The sequence below is a fragment of the Myodes glareolus genome, chromosome 1 (genome assembly GCF_982192425.1).
Source record: "Myodes glareolus chromosome 1, mMyoGla1.1, whole genome shotgun sequence".
Classification (NCBI taxonomy): domain Eukaryota; kingdom Metazoa; phylum Chordata; class Mammalia; order Rodentia; family Cricetidae; genus Myodes; species Myodes glareolus.
Genome location: NC_142026.1, coordinates 12927051 through 12946538, shown reverse-complemented (window position 1 = coordinate 12946538; position 19488 = coordinate 12927051). Strand labels below are relative to the sequence as shown.

The following is a 19488-nucleotide window of genomic DNA, read 5'->3' as shown; positions in this document are numbered from 1 at the left end:
TGTTCTTTGCCATTCTGGCTGGAATCATATGAAATCACAAAGTTGTTTTGATTTGCATTTCCCTAATTGCTAGGGATAATGAGCATTTTTAAAGATATTTCTCAGTCAATTTCCCCACACCCCGCTTCTTTTGAGAACTCTCCATTCTGGTTCCAGGCCCATTTTGTGAATGAGTCATTTGTTTTGTTTTTGACTCTGTTTTTCGAGTTCTTTGTATGTTTAGATACTAAAACTCTATCAGATGTGTAGGGGGTCAACATTCCTCCCCTGTTCTTTGGGCTCCCTTTCACCGGCTTGTTTCCTTAGCTGTGCAAAAGTTTTTCACTTTATTAAATTTCAACTATTGTTGGCCTTAAGTCTTTTTTATTAATTTATTGATTCTAGGTTCCCAGGTCCAAGGAGAGGTCCCCGGATTGTTCCTTGGGCAGCAGAGGAGAGGATGCCCGAACTGGCCTTGTTCCATAGCCACACTGATCAATATCTTGCATGTCACCATAGAACCTTCATCTGGCGATGGATGGAGATAGAGACAGAGACCCACACTGGAGCACTGGACTGAGCTCCCAAGGTCCAAATGAGGAGAAGGAGAACATGAGCAAGGAAGTCAGGATCACAAGGGGTGCGTCCACCCACGGAGACGGCAGGACTGATCTAATGGGAGCTCACCAAGACCAGCTGGACTGGGACTGATGGAGCATGTGATCAAAATGGACACTCTGAACGTGGCTGGCAATGAAGGCCGACTGAGAAGTCAAGGACAAAGGCACTGGGTTTTGATTCTACTGCATGTACTGGCTTTGTGGGAGCCTGGTTTGTTTGGATGCTCACCTTTATAGACCTGGATGGAGGGGGAAGAACTTTGGACTAGAGAGGGAGGGGGAGGTAGGGAGGGGGAATGAAAAGTAAGGTGGGGAGGAGGTGGAAATTTTTAATAAAATGACTTTTAATGATGTTCTGTTATGATCCTAGGGCCCTGTCTTGTTAAGTCATCATCAGAGACACTTCCTTCTGCAGCAGATGGGACTAAATGCAAGGCTCCACAGCTGAATAATATGTAGAGTGATAGTCCTCATTCAGCTCTAAATGGGATATCTCCATCTAGTTTCTCCACTTGGGACTCAGGAAATATCAGGAAAGAGGAGGCAGAAAGACAGTAAGGGACAGAGAGAATGGAGGACACTAAGCAAACAAGGACCTTTTAATCTACAAGATTGATACACATATGAACTCACAAAAACTGACGCACCCTGCACATGGCTGCACCGGAGGGTGTCACAGAGGTGAAAGGAGAAGTCGACACATCACATGCCTCCTCCCTAACCCATAAGTAATCTCCAACTGATAGCCACTTTCAAATGAAAATTCAGTTTACTTCAAGGAAGTCATACTAGAAAAACAAACTACTCTTTAGGGTAGGCTGCATGCCGAGCCATAGGTGACCAAGAGAAAATAAAATAAGTGCCATCCTTGGAGGTCCTTGTCTCATGATGTTCTGTCAGGGCTTTCCCTCATCCCTCCTTTTATTAATCTCACTGTTTTATTAATATATATTTTACCTTCTTTCTTTGAACCATACAAGTCTACAGTGTGCATAGTATGGCTTTCACTTTAGTGTCTTTATGAGATTCATAAGTATCTGAATAATGGGCTCTCTGTTTCTTGTGCCTTCTCTTGGGCTCTTTTCCTTTTACTTGCTTTGTTCAATTTTGATGAATTGGCTTTTGTTTCATATTACTATATCATATTTTACTATTACCTCTTAGTAGCCTTATTGTTTTCTAATGAGGGACAAAGGGTTCTGGATGGGAAGGAAGATAGGGGAAAACTGAGAGAAGTAGAGAGAGGGGAAATCAGTAATTAGGATATATTAAATGAGAAAAAAAAATTGATTAAGAAAAATCAAAAGAAAATGAATGAGGAATACAACCCAGGAGGAGAGGGTCCAGCTGTGCTTTCCCGGACCTCTACATCCCTGAACGCTGTGGTTCTCCCCTCAGAGCACACAGCTCCCGTCTGCGGAACCCAACACTCCTGGGAGAGTGAGGCTGAACTGCGACAAAGACAGGGGTCACGCAGACAGGACACAATATGTTAGCTCTTTCGCGATCTCTCAGTTTCTCTACTTCAAAGGCACTCAGAGAGATGAGTTCCTGGATCTTAAAGTAAAGTCAGGACCAGGTTATCTCTGGACAGGTTCGCAGTCAAGGCCACCAGCTGGCACCCAGGTTGTGAACTGGCTGAGTGAGGAAATGCCAGCCACACCGAACACGGCAGCCCCGCCCTGACACAGTCCAGAACTGCATCTTGCCTTTTGTCATTCATGTTTTACTGTCCTCTAGACACATTGCTTGTGTAAAAAATACCAGTGGCCTTAATATTTTCAGTGGTCTAGGGAATGACTGAACATCCGCACGGCAATTGTTTTAAGCAGCCCTTTAAGCCACTCATGGATGGAGACTTTTCATGCGAGTTTTTAGGAAGGCTTCATAATTTTTCACTAAATTTACTGTATAATATATCATTTTCTGACAGAAAAACAATCTTGGTTTCCAATTTTAATAAACTAGCTTTACAACTTTGAGAAAAAAAGACATTCAACCCCATAAGACATCGGTTTCATGAGTTTCTAAAACTCCCTCCTCTTTTACAGTCTCTTTCTGGTAATTTTAAAGATTTATATCACACTCCTCATCCTCCACAGAATTCAGAGCAGATCTGTTGAGTTGGCTGGGAGACTGACTGGGAGGTCTCCACATTCATTACCTGTAATAATAAGTTGCTATGGTGAGTTAATGATTTAAGACTAGTAAATGTTTGACTGTGGGAAAAGGAAGCTTAAAACTAATTTATGGGAATATAATCCACTGGGCATTTTCCTTTTTCCTCTGAAATAGTTTAGAGGTGCCTCAAGAGTAGTTGATCATACTGAGGTGACAAAGGAGAATGGCTACTGCTTCTCTAATTAGAACAGGAAGTCATCCATTGTCTTCCAGGCCCAGACCTTCCGTATACCTAGAGAAGTTATCACTTATAAAGAAATTTATATATTTTAATCATTAAATGGAAGAATAAAACCAGGGATAAAGCCGATGCTACAAATCAAGCCATCTGACTTTTGTCAATTCATCACACAGTTCTTACCATCACAGGGAGGAAAGAAGTGACGATTCTGGCCACTCTTTCAACATCTCATAAAATCCAACTATAAATGCCAATTTACATTAACTGTTTAATGAATAATTTGAATAAAAATCAGCAATAATTCATGTTGGACAGGAAAATAATGACAAATAACTCTAGAATAAATTATGGAATTTGAACTTTAAAATATGAGTCATTCCTAGGAAGGAGTTGTTGTGTTTTATTTCTTAAATAAAAGTTAAAAGTTGGAAACAAAGTCACCAGAACTAGTGTGGTTTTGGTGAAAGCATTGTTTGATTAGAGTTGTCATTTTTATATGCATAATTTGACATCAATACTTTATTTTAAATTTTTATTTTATTTCACAATTGGAGTTATATAATTTTAACAATAAAAATGTTTCCTTATTTACTGAGGAACCAAAAGTTGGGAAAATTTCACCTTGCAATCAGTTAGAGCGCTGATTCTCTTCAAAATACTCATCAGATATTGATGAAAATAAAAACACAATCAACTAGTCTTCATATTTTGTAAATCTGTGTTTAAAATAATAATTATGTTTTTTCCTCTTTTCTTTATTGCGGTTTCTTTCTGCTTGGGGATCAGTGAGATGGTCAGTGTGTAAGTCAAGGCCAAGCCACAGAGTTTCATTTCTGAACACTTGTAAAGTTGCCATCTGACAACAGTCACATGACATATATAATACTCCTCGCACCACAGAGAGGTACATGTGTAGATGGGCATGCATGTATGCACACACATATGTGCACATGCACACAAACACAATGTAACAATTTTCTTTAATACGAATCCTAACACTTTCAAAGTTGTACCTATTACCTAAAGAGTGGCTACTAATAAGATTGCTTATGCTAATTAGCCTGAGGGAAGGGCATGTGATTGACTTACTGTACGTGCGTCCCACACAGACAAGGTCTTGTCTGCAGAAGCAGTGAGAAGAGTGTTGGAGAAGGGGAAAAACTCAATGCTGTTCACAGAATCGGTGTGTCCATATAATGTATATCTGCACCGTTCACTGTAGAAAGGAAGTAAGAACAAGGATTTAGGATTTTGTATCTAAATGTTGTTATTAGCACTGCCTATGAAATGCTAATAAAAAGCAATCCAAAGAACGAAAAGCATCATGTGCACATGTGGGCGTGCACATACACACATTTACAATACCAATATATTAGGCATAGTGGCACATGCCTATAATCTAAGACTCTGGAGACGGGGTAGCCATGAGTTCCAGGATGGCATGGGTTACAGACTGTCACAAATAAACAAAGAACAGTTTCAAAGAAACATTTTATAATCACATAAGCACTTAAAAATAGTTAGTAGGATCAAATACATTTAAATTGCCTTCAAATTATGGAACAATTTGTGCTGTTACCTTACACTACTTTTAACAGGGTTTCTTTAGGTACGTGTGTAGAAGTCAGAGGGCAGCTTCCAGGAGTCCACTCTCTCCTCCCACTGTTGTGGGTTCTATCAGTCACACTGAGATCATCAGCCTTATCACAATCACTTTTATCCGCTGAAAGTCTTACTGGCCCTATATTGCTTATCTATGCCTTGAAATAAATATATAAAAATTGTCTCCAACTAGTAAAAGAACATGTTATGAAAAGAACATCTCCCACAAATCCCAAAGGTCAAATCAACTTTCTTAGGTCACCATTTCCCTACTTGGTTCCTCTGTCTCTACATTACAATGACTGGTCATACTTTTGGAAAGTACTCATATTCAGTTTCAAGCCTGAAATATTCCCTTCTAATTGATCCATGATGGATCCAGGCATTGACGTATTAATGTCTGCACTGGTAATTATAATTTGCCTTTGGGGATGAGAATTTAAACAAGTGTTTTTCAGAGTGTTTCATTCAGACTAGCAGTATCAGCATCACTTGGGACTGGATCCAAAATGCAAATTCTCAGCCTCATCTCAAACCTATTGAATCAGACATTCTGGAGTGAGGCCCAGCAATCTGTTTTAGTAAGCACTCCAGGGAATTCAGATGCACGCTGACGTTTGAGAGCCATTGATCTGAACTACAGGAAATGAGAGAGGAGGAGAGGCCACTGTGTCTTCACCCTTTGCCGTGTTATGGATGGACTGTCACTCAAAACAGGACACGCACTGGGCAGCATCACCTTCATCTGTAATGGCAAATCATTTTAAAATAATGTCATTTATAAATCCATTGCAAAACTAGAGAAAGTGGAATCAGTAAGGAAAATCAGCATGCATACACCACTAACGGGGAGCACCAATGACTCTGACCTGTCTATGCATCTCCTCTCTGGCTTAGTTATGCCTCCTGTGATCATATGATGTGATGGGCCAACCTGAGCCAAAGGCAGAAGGCTGGATGCCAGTCTTGACATGGACAAAACCCAGCAGGATAAGGGATTGACTCTGGGTGGCAGATTTCCTCCTTCGGCAAAGAAAATGGCTTAGCTGAAAATACCTGGATGTTCAACACATTGCTGCTGTAAAAGTCTTTGACCAAGTGTGACAATAGGAAATAGAAGGACCGAGGTCGTTTTGAGCTTGGTGCCTCAGAGATTTTAAGAAAAGTTTTCTCCTCACTTTGTAAATTTTGACATTTTTTTAAGATATCAGGGTTTAGAAGAGTAGCCTGTGTTCTTAACTTGAGCCTTCTCTCCAGCTCCAAATTTGAATTTTTAAACATATGCTTCATTCTTACAGTATTGAATTTATCTCATTTTTTAAAACTCATGGAGTCTTTCCTTCTTCCCTCCCTCCCTCCCTCCCTCCCTCCCTGCCATGTCACAACAGTTAAAGAACAAGGAGGCGACGAAATTGAAAGAGGTCATGGAGAGGTATATGGGAGGATTTGGAGAGAGGAAAGGGAGGGAAGTGAGGCAATTATAATGAGTATATAATATAATTACATTAAATCTCAGAGATAAGAAAAATAATTACAATAATAATAATCTTAAAATATATCCAAAAGTGAAAAAAGTAATTGAAATGAAAATGGAGTGTAAAATTATTTTCACTTCTAGAGGGCATGGTGAGCAAAACCAAAATGTAGTCTTATTTCGTCCCACTTATTTTTACTCTTTCATTACACTGAAAAAGTCTGAGGCAAACTGCTCACCCCTTCTTTCTCTAGGAATTTACAGTGTGGGAATTCTATGTAAAAGGAACTGAGCTGAGATTGGCAGTAATTAGTATGCAAGGATCCATCATGAGCTGTTTAGATGGGATTTCCTCAGACTGTGATTTCACAAGGTCTATAAGGAATCCCTGCTCTACCATCAACAACAAAACAATGACACCAAGGATGGAGGACTTCCAGAAGGGTTTAGATTTTAATTTTTAGTCAGAGTGAATTGACATTACTGAATATCCAAGCCTTTCACTTGGGACTACAGAAAAGTTCTACCACAGGAGCAGATATTAGATTCATGAATTGACCTCAAATAAACAGCATATTTTATTATCAAATAATAAAACTAGATGTGAAAGCACACTAACCAAAACAGAATCTTGCCTTATACATGAAAATTATCTATATACAGATTCTTATTCAAGAGGAACATCCTGTGTATATAAAAATTGCTATGCATATAAAGACATAGAAAAATAAGAGCCACAATCAGGAAAAAGAAACAATAAAAAAACAGATCTTGAACTAATTGTTGAAATCAAAGATTTCAAAAAATATTTTACAAAATGTACAAGTATGTAAATGAATATGTAGTTACAGTGCTTGTAGAGATAATGTCCTAAGATAAATAAAAATGTTAAAATTGGGGGCTCATAAATAATGAGATAAGTACATAAAATTAAAAAAATCATTGAGTAAACAAAATATCTGTTTAGATAGTTCAGAAAAGAATAAAAATTCAGAGATTTTTAGTCATCAGTAGGAAAATATGGGAATGTTTAACACACATGTACTTGAGTTTCCAGAGAAGTGTAGAGCACTAAGAAACATTTTTGAGAAATAATGGCTAAAATTGTTTCCAATTTAAAGGAAAATATTATAGTTCTGACATAATTTTTAACTCCAATAACAATGTACCAAAGCATATCATAGTCAAAATGTCAAAACAAGGCATAAAAGAAAACAGTAACAAGAAATCCCAAAGTTGTCATAGATAAAAGAAACAGAACATACAAGGGAACAAGACTCCAATGGCAGCCGACTTATCACTAGAAAAAGAAAAAAGAAGAAAGGAGAGGACAGAATTATGTTTTCAAAAGTGCTGAATTTAGAGATTCAGCTAATAATACCTTTATTTATGAAGATGAAACAAAATTTCAGATCAATGAAAGCTGAAAAAATTGATCGCTAGGAAATCTTCCCTACAAGACATGCTGGATTGAAGTCATTCACACTGAGTGAAAACGGCGCCAGGCAGGAACTTTAGTGTATGAAAAGAACAAAGGCATCTTAGGTGGTCAATACCGAGTAAGCTAAAATGCCATTTCCCAATTTTGATAACTACTGGTAAAGGAAATATAGCAAAAAAGGATATAGGTATAAAATACAGAGGTTTTTCTAAATAGAGGCAATTCATCCTATAAGAATTACATTCTAACATCAAAATGTTTTTTATATAGAATTTGTCGTTATGTATATTAAAACTTCCTCTGTTTATGAATGAGCAGTTCACAGATACCTATTCTCTTCACTTTGGCCAGATGTAAGTCTCTAGTGAGTACCAAAAACTGCATTAATATTAGTATAAGATACAAATTAAAGAGCAATTTAATGCTATGTTCATTTATCAAAATAATAGTAGGTTCACTTGAGGCTATAATTGACGTGAGCATGTGCGTGCGTGCACACACACACACACATACACACACACACACATTTCTTCTTCCAAGGATCAGAGAACATTGTGGACGAGGTAGAAATGATTGCAAGAAGCAAAAGTTGCTGAAGACTGGGGCAAAACAGTATTTTCTGACAGTGAGAGAAGTGTTGTACTTATAAACTCACAGTCACTGTGGTTGTCTATACAAGGTCTGCATAAGATCAACCAGTCAACGCTCCAGCAAGGGTGGATAAGGGGCTAATGATCCCTCAGACCCAGAAACAGAGATGTTGACCACTGGTGGCTACTGGAGGAGGGAGAATCAGTTTTCATTACGGGTGCAGGTCCAGGCAGATCATCCACATTCCAGTGGCTGGCCTCATACCCATTCTTATATTGTCATTTACAAACAAAACCAAAGCAGAGGCCATGAAACTGGCAGTGGGTGGGAAGGAGGTCTGAGAGGAGTTTGGATAGGATCAAAATACATTGTGCTCATGCATAAAAACTTAAAATGTTATATTCTTTTAAATTTTGGATTTTGAAATAACACTGAAATATTTATTCAAGTGTCTGTGTCATAATATGTTACCAGGAATACAATGTACATATATCCATATATGTGTATATATTTTTGACATATTTCCCATGTTGTCAACTATCTCTCTATTTGCAAACTTTAGGATTATTTTATTCAAATACAAAGGATTAAAATATATTTTATTGCAATACTATTTAATAAATGCATATACAGAAAAAATATGTAACTTGGTAAATTGTGTCCTAACATTAAATGTACTTATAATAAAATGTTGTATACACTCATAATCATATCCAGACTTGGATTTTTATCATCATTAAAACTCAATTCAATTATTTGGGAATACATTCATTTCTGTTGGCAGGAAAGGTATAGAGAAAATTCTTCAATGATATGGCTCATATGCTTCCCCCCCCCCGCAAAAAAAGGAAAAGGTCTTCACGCATGTCAAGGAAAGAGAGAACTCCTTAAGGTAAGAGGGAATCTGGAGATGTCACTGGCTGAGGTGACTGAGTCCTGGGCTGCCCGCTGAAGGAACAGACCTGGGAGAGATTATTTAGCTGCTAGAGAAGAACGACCTTTTCAAAACTCCTTCAAAATGGGGAAAATAGCCTAAAGTGATGGAGCATGACAGGACAGGCAGAATGGACATGACGTGTACATCTGTACAGAAACAGCAGCACGATGCCCTGATTCAGTCTTCTTTTTCTCTCGCGCACTGTTTTCCTACTGTTTTAGAGGAAGGAGTTAGTTTTCAGGAAACAGCTGTTTCTGTCTCTTTTTAAATTTGTTCTCACAGAGATATTCACAGAGACGCCACAGTTTGTTCTCATAGAGATATTCACAGAGACGCCACAATTTGTTCTCATAGAGATATTCACAGAGACGCCACAGTTTGCTCTCATACATTCACAGAGACGCCACAGTTTGCATGTGGCGGTCAGAACTGTCGAATTGTTTCTTGTCTTCCTCTAAGATCCTGGGGCCGGAAGTGAGATCTTTAGTTTAGGAACATGTGTCTTTACCAACTGAGCCAACTTGGGGGCCCACAACAGCTATTTCTTAGCTGACTTCCTATGTTTTTTAATCATTTATTTCTGCTTATCTCTATTCCATTTCCTTATGTATTTCATTTGATTTTTATTATTTTGGTAACTGAATTTTTTTTTAATTTTTCAATTTGCTGCAAAAATAAATAAATGATTATCTACTATTTCAGCTCAAATAATCTTCCTTTATATTGCACTTTCCATATATAAGTCAAATATAAGAGAAAAACATTCTAACAAACAAATGCCTCATGTGAAGGTCATTATTTCTATGCATTTTAATATAATTGTTTAATTTAAAGTGGCACCTTTAAAAATCTCAGTCTTGCATGTATGTACAGATAAAAATGTGGTCAGTGGGATTACAAAACATTCATAGGAAGCAGTCACAGATATAATTTTAAGAGGCTCTGAAGAAGGGATTTTGAATCTATTCTTCTTTTGAAAGTGTAATGTGGGCCATAGGGATAAGGATTCCTACAGGACATACAACATATAACTAAAAAGACAGGCTTATGATGATCACCTAGTGTTTAGAGACTGTAAGAAATGAGAAAGTCATGCAAATCATGCCTTGTCAGAAAGATGTCTTGTCTCCCTTTCGATCTGCTTTGATCTGCAATATTAATAGAGAAGGGGAATCTGTTAGCTTCGTCTTTTCTAATCCTTTTTCTAACAGACTCTCTACCCCTCCCTAAGGAAAGCACCCGAAATATCCACCTCTGTTCTTATATCAGTTGACTTGCAGAAACACTGTGCTTTCTTCTAATCTATGAAGAGAATGGAGCCTCTGGACCCAGGGAGTCCCAGGTCCCATCTACTTTCACTTTGAAATCAAAATAAGAGAGGCAGAGCCCTAGAGAGGAAAACTAAGCCTGCACTCAAGTTTCTCACCCACTCTTTCATTGTAAATCAGTGTGTCCCATGAATGCCCTCTACACATCTAACATGGCCCACCTCTGAGGATGGAGATTTGAGACAGAAATGTAAACTCTAAAAATCCCAACACTGTGATTCATAACATCCAACGCACCTACTAGCTTATTTATAAAACTTTATCTTAGTTCTTTTAAAATCTTCCAGGATACTGCACTTTAGTGAGATAAATTAAAGTGATCTCTGCATTTTTACTTCAAAATAAAGACCATTTTCTAATGAAAGTATGTTGCTTTAGATGAACAATATGTAATCACGGGAAAAATTCTCTATTTGCAAATATGGAATTCAATGGACTATTCAACAAAGTTGTTCATTCTAAATAAAATCTACTACAGATTCTGCCTCAACTACATAAACAACCTCTCTGCAATTTATGGGGTGGATGCAGGAGTAACAATAAATGATGTTTGAGCATCATCCAGGCAAGTTTTTGGTCTAAACTCTAGAGAGTAATCATATAAACATAGCATTTTTTTTCCTTTGGCCATAAATCTACATTCACACTAAAGGCAGATTCCTCACAAGCTCAAATCCAGTGCTATTACTGTATTCAGGGGTTGTTTATCCATGGTTTCTACCCCAATCAGGGGTAAAAAGGATTTGAAAAATTGCATATATAATGGATAGTAATTTGTTCCTTATTATATGACCAATAAAGTCTAACGAGTATGTATACAGCATTTACATTATATTATTTATCTTATGTAGGGTACTTGCTATATTAGACTTTACTATGACAAAGAGCCTGGCATTATAACATGATAGCATTATAACATTAAAAAGTGCAAAGTTTAGTTTTGGCTCCAGATTTCACCTTATCATAGAAGCTAATTGTATATATCTAGAGGCTGAGGTGAAATTAAACACCATGGGTAAAGATGCATGTGGTGATGGAGACTGTTCACTTCAGGACAGTCAGGAAGCACAGAGATGGATGAGGGGATAAAGACTGAGCTAGTGTCCTTTTCCCGTTATTTGTTCTGAGTCCCTAGCTCATAGGATGATGCTGCCTACATTCAGAGCAAATTGTTTTTCTCTGCCCTCAGGTATCTGTGGACTCACCCTCAAAGATGCACCTAGAGAAACTGCTAACCTCCTAGACCAGCCTTTCTGTGTCCTTTAATACAGTTCCTCAAGCTGTGATGATGACCAATCATAGAATTATTTCTCTTGCTTCTTCATGACTCTAATTTTGTTACTCTTATAAATCATACTGTAAATATCTTGACCCCTGTGAAATGGTAATATGACCCCCCAAAAGGGTCATGACCAACAGGTTGAGAACCGGTGGCCTAGATAATTTTTAATTCAACCAAGTTGTCAATCAAGATTAACTGTTGGCAATGTCAATACTGTACCATTTTATATAAGAGATATGTGTTCATATTTCTGTATGAAAGTAGAAATTTGAGTCAAGTGGAGGTAAAGATGTCAGAGTAGCACACCCTGACAGCAGTAAGAAAAAAATAATTGAATAACAAAACCCAGAAGATTAAAATTTTAAAAAGTCAAAATGACAATTCAAGGCAAAATAAAATAAAGGCCATAACAAATAACTTTAAGACAAGTTTCTCTATTTTACACTATGGTTTATGATGACATTTCTTGCTTACTGCTCCAAAAATTTACACACAAGAATGCCAAGTTAAATCAGCCCTTGTTTTTTGTGACTTCATTTTCGCAAATTTCACAACTTGCTAAAATTAATTTGTCTTTTGACCAAGCTCTAGTCAAACTCATCTGAGCCATCTTCAAAACTAGTTTCATCTCTGGCATATAAAACTATTACCAGGAATATGGTTCCACTCACTGTTTTTGCCATCACAAAAAGACTTAAAGATTGAGCTAGTTTGCAAGATCCCAAGGCTCTCCTAGCTGGCCTTTCCAAGTGTCTGCCAGAGAAAATTCAGAGCTGTGAAAGACTTCACTTTCAAGCCCAAACTTGATAAGCACCTGACCACCCTCCCTAACAGTTTACTAAAAAAGGGCTGACATTCTTCATATTTCACGTTTGTGTGTGTGTGTGTGTGTGTGTGTGTGTGTGTGCATGTGTGGTTATACAACTCTGAAATATCTATCAAAAGCTCACCCTTTAAAGCATAATCATCAGCAAACCTTGCACTTAGATATGAGTAATAAATTGCAGTGTTGCATTGCACAGCAGGGTGTAAATGGAGGTAAACTGTATTTCATTTGTTTTCCAGCTGTCCAGACTGAATAATGACACAGAAACTGTATTAATTATAACACTGTTTGGCCAATAGCTCAGGCATATTCCTGGCTGACTCATAACTTATATTAACACATTTCTATTAACCTGTGTATTGCCACAAGGCCGTGGCTTACCAGGCAAGATTCCTGTGTCTGTCTCCTTCAGCAGCTACATGGCATCTCCTTGACTCCACCTACTCTCTATATCTACTCCAGGGCTATATTCTGCCCTGCCATAGGCGAAGCTTTATTCACTAACCAATAGAAGCAACACATATAGAGAAGGACTTCCCACATCAACAGAGTGATAATTGATTAAGATAACTGGTTGCACGTTAAAAAAAAAAAAACTAGGAGAAAGAATTTTCAATGTTTTCACTGAAAAGAAGTGAGATGACACACATTTGAGGAAATGGATAGGCTTATCTACTTTATCTTTTAATTTAATTAATTTATTTATCTCCTACCAATCCCAGATCACTCTACTTCCTTTTCTCCTGCTTTTCCTCCTACCCCTACTCCACCCCCCATCTGCTTCTCAGAGAGAAGAAAGCTTCCCCTGGGAAGTCAACTAAATCTGTCCCATCATCTCCCTCATTGAAGCCATACCAAGCTCCTCCCTACCGTGTTTAGGCTAAGCAATGTATCTCTTCATAGAGAATGAGCTCCACAAAATCAGTTCATGCATTGGAGTTACCCTTTACTTGGTAAGCCACAGCCACATGGTGATACACAGATTACTAGAAATGGGTTAAATTAAGACGTAAGAGTTAGTCAATAAGAAGTTAGAGCTAATGGACCAAGCAGTGATTTAATTAATAGAGTTTCTATGTGGTTATTTTGGGAGTCTGGGCAGCCGGGAAATGAACAAGCATCCAAGCAGCCTCCTACAACAATGTATTAACTAGTTAATAAATCAGCTGATAGGCTACTGACCCCCATTTTTCCTAGAAGAATAATTTGTACTTATTAATTCAGTGTTTTTATATTCTTTTTCATTAAATTTTTATAATAGTTTTCCTCATTTTACATACCTATACCAGCTCCCCTCCTGCTTTCCTCACCTTTCCCCCACTTCAGCCCCCCCATCCATTCCTCAGAGAGTTTAAGGCTTCCTGAAGGGAGTCAACAAAGACTGACACATCACTTTGAGACAGGAATTAGGCCCTCCCCCTTATATCGAGTCTGAGCAAGGCATCCCTCCAAAAAGAATAAACTCTAAAATGTCAGTTCAAGCACTGGGAATAAATTCTGGTCCCACTGTCAGTGGATCCACAGACTTCCCAAGACACACAACTGTCACCCACATTCAGTGGACCTAGTTTTGTACTATGTAGGTTCCCCCACTATCAGTCTGGAGTCAGTGAGTTCTCATTAGCTCAAGTAAGCTATTTCTGTGGGTATCACCTTCATGGTCTTAACCCCTTTGCTCATATCATTTCTTCTTCCTCTCTTGAACTGGTCTCTGGAAGATCAGTCTAGTTTTTAGCTGTGGATCTCTGCATCTGCTCTCAACAATTGCTGGATGAAGGTTCTATGATGACAATTAAGATAGTCATCAATTTGATTACAGAAGGTCAGATCAGGTACCCTCTCCACTATTGCTTAGGGTTTTAGCTGGGGTCATTCTTGAGAATTCTTGAAAATTTCCATCTCTGTCTTTTCCCCATCTCAACTATCTGTTTCCCTCGTATTCTCCCCTCTCCATCTCCCAGCCATTTTCACCCTCCCCCAATTTTCCTAGGAGATCTTGTCTAATTGCCCTTCCAGAGAGATCCATGTATGTATTTCTCAGTGTTCTCCTTGTTGCCTAGATTCTCTGGGATCATGGACTATGCTCATTATCCTTTGTTTTATGTATAATATCCACCTATGTATCCACATGTATCGCCACAAGGCAGTGGCTTACCAGGTAAAGTTCTGGTGCCAAATATGAAAAGTAGATTGAAAAAATACAAGACCTAGACGTATAAATAAAAATAAGAAAACTACTCAGACACAAAGGAATATAGACAAGAAACTGAAGTAGGGTGGCCAAATTTTACTAGAAAACCAACCTTAGTTTATCCAGTTACTATACAAGAACTATCAAAAGATAACAGGCACCCCCAAGGTTATGAAGAAGCTAAATGGAATCCTATAGAATATTAAATTTGAGGAGATTTAATAAAGCAGTTGTATCATGTGGTATGCCTTCAACCTATGTGAAATAGGTATTATATTCATGGGCAACTCAGAACAGAATTATCCCCCAAGACTGTAAAGACCTGGTCCTCAGCGACAATGGCAACATGAAGAAGCTAGGTACATAGAACAAAGAAATAGGGCTAGAAGTATTAATATTTCCCAGTATTAGTTTCTGGGTGAAAGTCAATATACTGAGTTACAAAGGCAGCTTGAATTCAAAGATCATACCTTGACACTGTGTCATTGAGCAGTTTAAATGCTTGGGCAAAGTTAAAGAATCTAGGACGATATCTGAGTCATTTACCAAAATTAAACAAGACCCAAAAGAAGCCTTCACTGACTTTTTTTTAAAAATGATTGACTCTACCTGTAAATAGATAGTATCAGATCTAGAAGTCAGACAAATGTTAATTGAATCTTTGGCTTTTGAAAATGTTAATTCACAATGCAAAAGGGTAATTATGCCTTTAAAGAATAGATCAGCACCAATAGATGGATGGATTAGAATTACAGTTGATTCTGGATCTGACATTCATAATGATACTCTGGTAGGAGAAGTAGTTTCTAAAAGTTTTAAGGAAAATCAACATTTCAGATGTTTTAATTGTGGAAGAGAAGGTCATATGAAAAAGGATTGTATGCAAGACATTCTTAGAATTAATTTTTTTTCTAGAGATAATCCAAACAGAAGAGCCCCAGGTTCTGAATCATGCAGAATGTGTTGCAAAGGCCAGAACTGGACTAATGAATGCAGATCAACAAGGGACAAGCAAAGAAACCCTTTGCCATTGGAAAATACCCTAAAGGGCCTCCCACAGGTCTTGATTTAAAATCTTATTAAATGATGCCCTGTCAGCATCAGAGAAACTCATCCATAGATCAATTAAAATATTTAATTCCTATTGTTAAAAAAGCACTGTTCTGGGTGTTAACAAGAACAGCACAATTTCAGTAGAAAAAACTAAAAAAAAATTAGGGAATACCAGAAAACAGGTATTTTAGCAAACTAAATGACCAGAGATCAAAGCTAAAAATAAAAATAAATGGCATTGAAGTTAAAGGCTTACTAGGCACAGGAACAGATGAAACAATAATTTCTCTAAAATCTTGACATCCAGATTGGCCTGTTTAGGGGGTAAATATTCAGTTTTTATGGATTGAAGTTTAATCAGGTAAAACAAAGTGCAAGATGGGTCACATGTATAAAGACAGAAGAACAAATTAGAAATTTAAAGCCAGATGTGGCTAACATAGCCATGAATGTATGGCCATGAGATTTGTTGAAGCAATGGGAAACACAGATTAGCAATCTTTCAGTCTCAGAAACAAACCATAAAATAAAGAATGCTTCTGAGAAAAATACTAAAAGCATTATCTAAAATAGTCACACAGACCAATCAGGTTATATATTAGCAGGATACAGAAGCTCTTCACCATTCAAGCACCCTACCATTAAAAAAGGTAAACTGACAAACCTGTGTGGGATAAACAATAACTTTTGACATCAGAAAAATTACATCACTAGAGCATCTAGCACAGAGCAGCTAAATGTTCAATATATTGGAGAACTGACCAGACCTTAGAATTCTTCTATATTTGTCATTAAAAATAAATGTGGAAATGAATACTGTTAATAGGTAATTCAGCCAATGGACTCTTTGAAATGGAATTTCCTTTTTCTCTTTGTTATCTAAGTCATGGTCTATTGTAGAGATTGATATAGAAGCCTGATTATTTTTTTTTACTATAACTTTACAAGAAAACGATAAAGAAAAGATTTCCCTTCACAGTGTCTCCATATAATCTTCAACCTGTTAAAAGGTCTGAATAGAAAGTTCTTCCACAAGGAATGTTAAGTACCACCACCTTGTGTCAGCAGTATATACAACAGCCATTAGAAATAATTCATAATTAGTTTCCTTAAGCTAAAATCCATCATTATATGCATGGTACATTATTGGCTGATTCAGATGTAGACACTTTAGGAAAAAATGTTTGATGAAGTAAAAAGAATTTTGCCTTGCTGGAGATTAAAAATTACACCTGAAAAATTCAAAAAGAAGATTCTATCAGTTATCTAGGATATAAGATAGGTTTATAGAAAATTATGCAGCAGAAAGTATAAATCAGTAGAGATAAATTACAGAGTCTTAATGATTTTCAAAATTTTCTGGGAGAGATTAACTGATTAGGGCCCACAGTTGGATTAACTATTCAAGAAGAGGTAAGTAATTTATCTTAAACCTTACAAGGTGATAAGAACTTAAATAGTGCAAGAAACATATCAGCTGATTCTGAGAAGAAACGAGATTCCAGGACGCATATGTGGATCACTAAATACCACAGCTTGACTATATTTTAGTTGTTTTGCCTTCTACCCATTCTCCCACAGAAATTCTTATGCAAAGAGGAGAAAAGATCTTAGAATTGATATTTTAGCATGCGAGCAGGATAAAAATTAAGTACTTACATAGTAATGTTGCTGAATTGATTCTGAAATGAAAAATGAGGCTTTTTAAATTAGAAGGAATTGTGATACCTTTTACTAATGCTGAAATTGCATTATGGGCAGAAAATAAACATTGGTAAAGAGCTTGCAATCATTTTTTTTTTGGAGAGATTCACAACAAGTATCCCCCAAACAAGAGACTTCAGGTTATGAAAAGAACTAATTTGATTCTTCCTCATACAGTCAAGGGGACACCAATTTCCAGAGCTCCTACATTCTATACTGATGCACATAAATCAGGAAAGGCAGGCTATAAGTCAGGAAAAATAAGCAAAGTGGCTCAAAATTCCTATGATTCAGTTAAAAAATTAGAGCCATGGGCAATTCTTCTGGTATCCTTAGATTTTCCTGGATATCTTAATATAGCTACTGACTCTCATTATACAGAAAGAGTTGTTTAATATATTGAAACCATTGAATTTATTCCAGATAATTTAGAATCAACTTCACTATTTATTTAACTGCCACAAGTCATCAGAAAAACAAATCATCCTTGGTGCACAACATATATCAGATCCCATATGGGTCTACCAGGCCCTCTAGCATAAGGCAATGATGAAATTGATTAGCTATTAATAGGAAATGTGCTAGAAGCCTCTCTATATCAACAGCAAATGTTTGAAGAAAGATTTATTCCATTCTTGGCAACAAGCAAAACAAATATAAGGAAATGTCCTACTTGTTCTTTTATAAAAAAGCTCCATTACCTACAGGAAGTAACCCAAAAGGTACGCAAAGAAATGAAATTTGGAAAATAGGTGTGTTTCATTTTGTAGAGACTGGAAAATTAAAAAATCTGCACCATACCACAGATCCACATTCAGGATTTTGATGGGCAACATTTTTAAGTTCTGAAAAAGCTGATTCTGTAATTACACATTTATTAGCAATTTTTACTATTGTGGTTATATCTGTACAAATTAAAACTGACAATGCTCTAGCGTATGTCTCTAGTAAAAAGAAATTTTCTTTCATATTATAACATAAACCATTTTACAGGGATCCCACACAATCCCACAGGACAAGCTGGTAAAGAAAGATCTAATCACACTTCAGAAGATGTATTTAATCAAAAGAAAAGGATAGATAATTCCCTAATTTTCTGAGAAATTGCCATACTGATATTCAAAGCAGTTGTACCACTTTCCGCTCCTACCAGCAATGCAGAAGTGTTCCCTTTGCCTCATATCCTCTCCAACATAAGTTGTCATCAGTGTTTTTGAACTTGTCCATTCTTACAGGTCTAAGATGTAATGTCAGAATTGTTTGATTTGCATTTCTCTGATGGCTAAGGATGTTGAGCATTTTCCTAAGTGTCTTTTAATCATTTTAGATTCATCTGTTGAGTGTTCTCTGTTTAGGTCTGTGTGCTATTTTTTATTGGATTATTTGTTCTTTTGATGACCAATTTCTTAAATTCTTTGCATATATTGGAGATAAACCCTCTGTCTGATGTGGGCTTGGTGAAGATTTTTTTCTACTCTGTAGCCATCATCTTTTCTTGTTGACTATTTCCTTTGCTTTGTAGAAACAACCTACTTCAAGAACCAGCAAGACCAGTTAGGGGATGGCTTGGGGGAATGGGATGGGGGGAGGGAGGAAGGATGTATGTAGGAGCAGAGAGGTGTGTATCTCAACTAAGGGAGCCATTTTGGGGTTTGCAAGAGACTTGATTCTGGAGGGGTTCCCAGGCCCAAGGAGAGGTCCCCAGATTCTTCCCTGGGCAGCAGAGGAGAGGGTGCCTGAACTGGCCTTGGCCCATAACCATACTGATGAATATTTTGAATGTCACCACAGAACCTTCATATGGCGAAGGATGGAGATATAGACAGAGACACATATTGGAACACTGGACTTAACTCCCTAGGTCCAAATGTAAAGCAGAGGGAGGGAGATCGTGAGCAAGGAAAGCAGAACCAGAGGGAATCTTCATCCGACGATGGATGGAGATAGAGATGGAGACCCACACTGGAGCACTGGACTGAGCCACCAAGGTCCAAATGAAGAGCAGAAGGAAGGAGAATATGAAAAAGGAAGTAAGGACTGGGAAGGGTGTGTTCACCCACTGATACAAGGGACTCATCGAATGAGAGCTCATCAAGGC

General features: G+C 37.4%; 1 protein-coding gene across 1 annotated transcript in view; it reads right to left on the bottom strand.

Moving 5' to 3' along the window:
* The window catches only part of Spag16 (sperm associated antigen 16), an 883930-nt gene that overhangs the window by 343074 nt on the left and 521368 nt on the right, over positions 1 to 19488 (bottom strand). The window contains exon 13 of the mRNA XM_048459370.3: positions 4051 to 4177. Within this exon, the coding sequence (XP_048315327.3) occupies positions 4051 to 4177 (127 nt within the window). The remainder of the gene's footprint in view (positions 1 to 4050; positions 4178 to 19488) is intronic.